Below are 2,333 nucleotides of genomic sequence, written 5' to 3' on the forward strand. Positions count from 1 at the left end.
ACATAAAATTTTTCACATAAACAATTGAGAATATTTGTGCAAATGCTTACAAGGGTAACACTTCGAAATTTGTATGCAATGCAAACCAAATTACCTATGAAGTCAAATGTGTAAGTTTTGGTCAATATCTTAGGAGTTTAAGTATATAAACAATGACCTTCATAATGCAATGACCTTTTAAATTTAGTTGTTATTATTATGGTTTGTACATTACATTTATGTAGGTATCATAGGTTAATGATTAAATAATATTTTTATGACATTTTAGAGTTAATAAATAAAATTATCTTTTAGTATATATTTTGTTATTTTTTATATTCTTTATTTATTATATAATTTTTAATAATATTTTATTATTCTGATTAATAAAAATATTATAAGACGTTGGTTTTTGAAAAAGATAAAAAATTTCAAACGAATTGTTTTAGAATGTTTAGAATTTTTCAATAACTGTTTTAAGAGTTTTTAATTTTTTTTGCACCATGGGATTGGTCTAACACATGTGGATACTTAACGGCCATGTATAGCGAGTTAACGCTTTACATCAGTAATCATCATCAAACTAGCAGAGAGATTATATTGTCTAACAGAAATAAATGTTAGAGACTATTTTGTATATTTTAAAATTTGAGATTCTTTCGATTTTTAAAATTTCAGAGACTGGTTTGAATAATTACTAAAAAAATCCTTATAATATTATTTTGGTTCTAATACTTCTATTACATATACCAACTAAATCTCTAAAGTAGTCGCTCAAATTTACGGTTTTTATCTTTTTAGTGTCTTAAATATTTAAATGTTGTACCTAAGACAAAAATACAGAGACAGAGATACAAGAACAAAGAAACAGAGACAATTTCTAATATTTTTATGCTTTGTATTATGTTTGGAAGCAATTGACAAAAACTTGTCAAATATCTTTGTTTTGTATTTAAAAAGATAGATACAATTAACTAAATACATAACAAAAGACATTATATACCCTTTTGATTTTTTTAAAAATTAGAATATTTTTCGATCAAATTCTATTTTATAATAAAAGAAAACTCTTCTCTATGTCCTTTTGATCTTTTTCGATTAAATCCCAGTTGGTTTAACATTTATCTTCACTTCACATTTATATTCTTCCCATTTTCTTAATCCTTCATTTTTTTTACTTCCACCCTCATATTCTTCCTTCATCTTTTTCGCCCTTTTATCTTTTTCATTCTTACTTCTCCAGTTACGATACCTATAAGCATAGAATGGAGGTAAATTTTAGGAATGACCAAGCTAAGGTAACACAGATAAAGAAAAAAAAAAGAGATAGAGAAAGAGGAAGAGTCAGAAGAAATAACACCAAAAAGAGAATACGAAGCTAGAATTTTAATAAAAGAAGAACAAGTTTTAGTATTTGCAAAATATATTAAGGGTAAAAAAAATTATTAAAATGATCTCTAAATTATGTGACTCCATATGTTTTAACTAGAGACTGATACAAAAATTTGATTAAAAAATATGTATAATATATATTTTATTTNAAAAAACCACGTATACAAAAAGCTATAATTTTTAACTTCTGCGTTATATTAATTGGCTTTTAGCCATGGACATTCAATATTTATTTTTCTTTTACCAATTTTATTCTTTATACATAGTATTGTATTATTTATAAAATTTTTATTATTTTTCTTTATATATGAGTTTTTTTATTATTATTTATTATTTATACTTTTTATTAATTTTTGTTTGATATTATATATTTTTATAATGGTAATAAATTATATTGACACAAACTTAATTCTATTCAAAATCAAATTTATAAAATCATTTTTATTCGATTGACCAACCACAATCTAAAGACACACTAATAAATCAGATGACACGTGAGAAAGCAAACCATGGAGTGAGAAAAACGTGAAAAATAAAACAGTAATAATTAACAAGTACGCAAGGGAAGAAGGATTACGATGGGATGTTGCTGCTTAATAGAAAACAAAGTCCAACGCAAAAAATCAAATCAGAATATCAGATGAAAGAAACTCATGAAATCCAACATCTCTCTTATATCAGTTACTGTTAACAAGTCTCTTTATATAAGAACCTTAACTAACAACCACCTCATCCTCACACACACATACACACTCTCTCTCCCTCTCTGGATTTTTATGGCAAATTGAGCGAAAAACGTTTCTTACTTTCTCACTCACACTCTCTCTCCAACCATTTCGCGATGGAATCGCCGTCGCCTCCATCTCCTCCGCCTTCCGACAACTCCGACGCAGATAAACGCCTCCGGGAAGCCGAGGAGCGCCTCCGCGACGCCATCCAGGAGCTCCAACGCCGCCAGCGAC

At 27.4% G+C, this 2,333-nt stretch overlaps 1 protein-coding gene across 1 annotated transcript in view; it reads left to right on the forward strand.

Annotated features, from left to right (window-relative positions):
* LOC107618685 overlaps positions 1,981-2,333 on the forward strand; it is a gene marked incomplete in the record, with an annotated part of 3,596 nt that continues 3,243 nt past the window's right edge. The window contains 1 exon segment of the mRNA XM_016320814.2: positions 1,981-2,333. Coding sequence (XP_016176300.1) covers positions 2,213-2,333 — 121 coding nt within the window.

The sequence above is a fragment of the Arachis ipaensis genome, chromosome B09, assembly GCF_000816755.2.
Source record: "Arachis ipaensis cultivar K30076 chromosome B09, Araip1.1, whole genome shotgun sequence".
NCBI classification, from domain to species: Eukaryota; Viridiplantae; Streptophyta; class Magnoliopsida; order Fabales; family Fabaceae; genus Arachis; species Arachis ipaensis.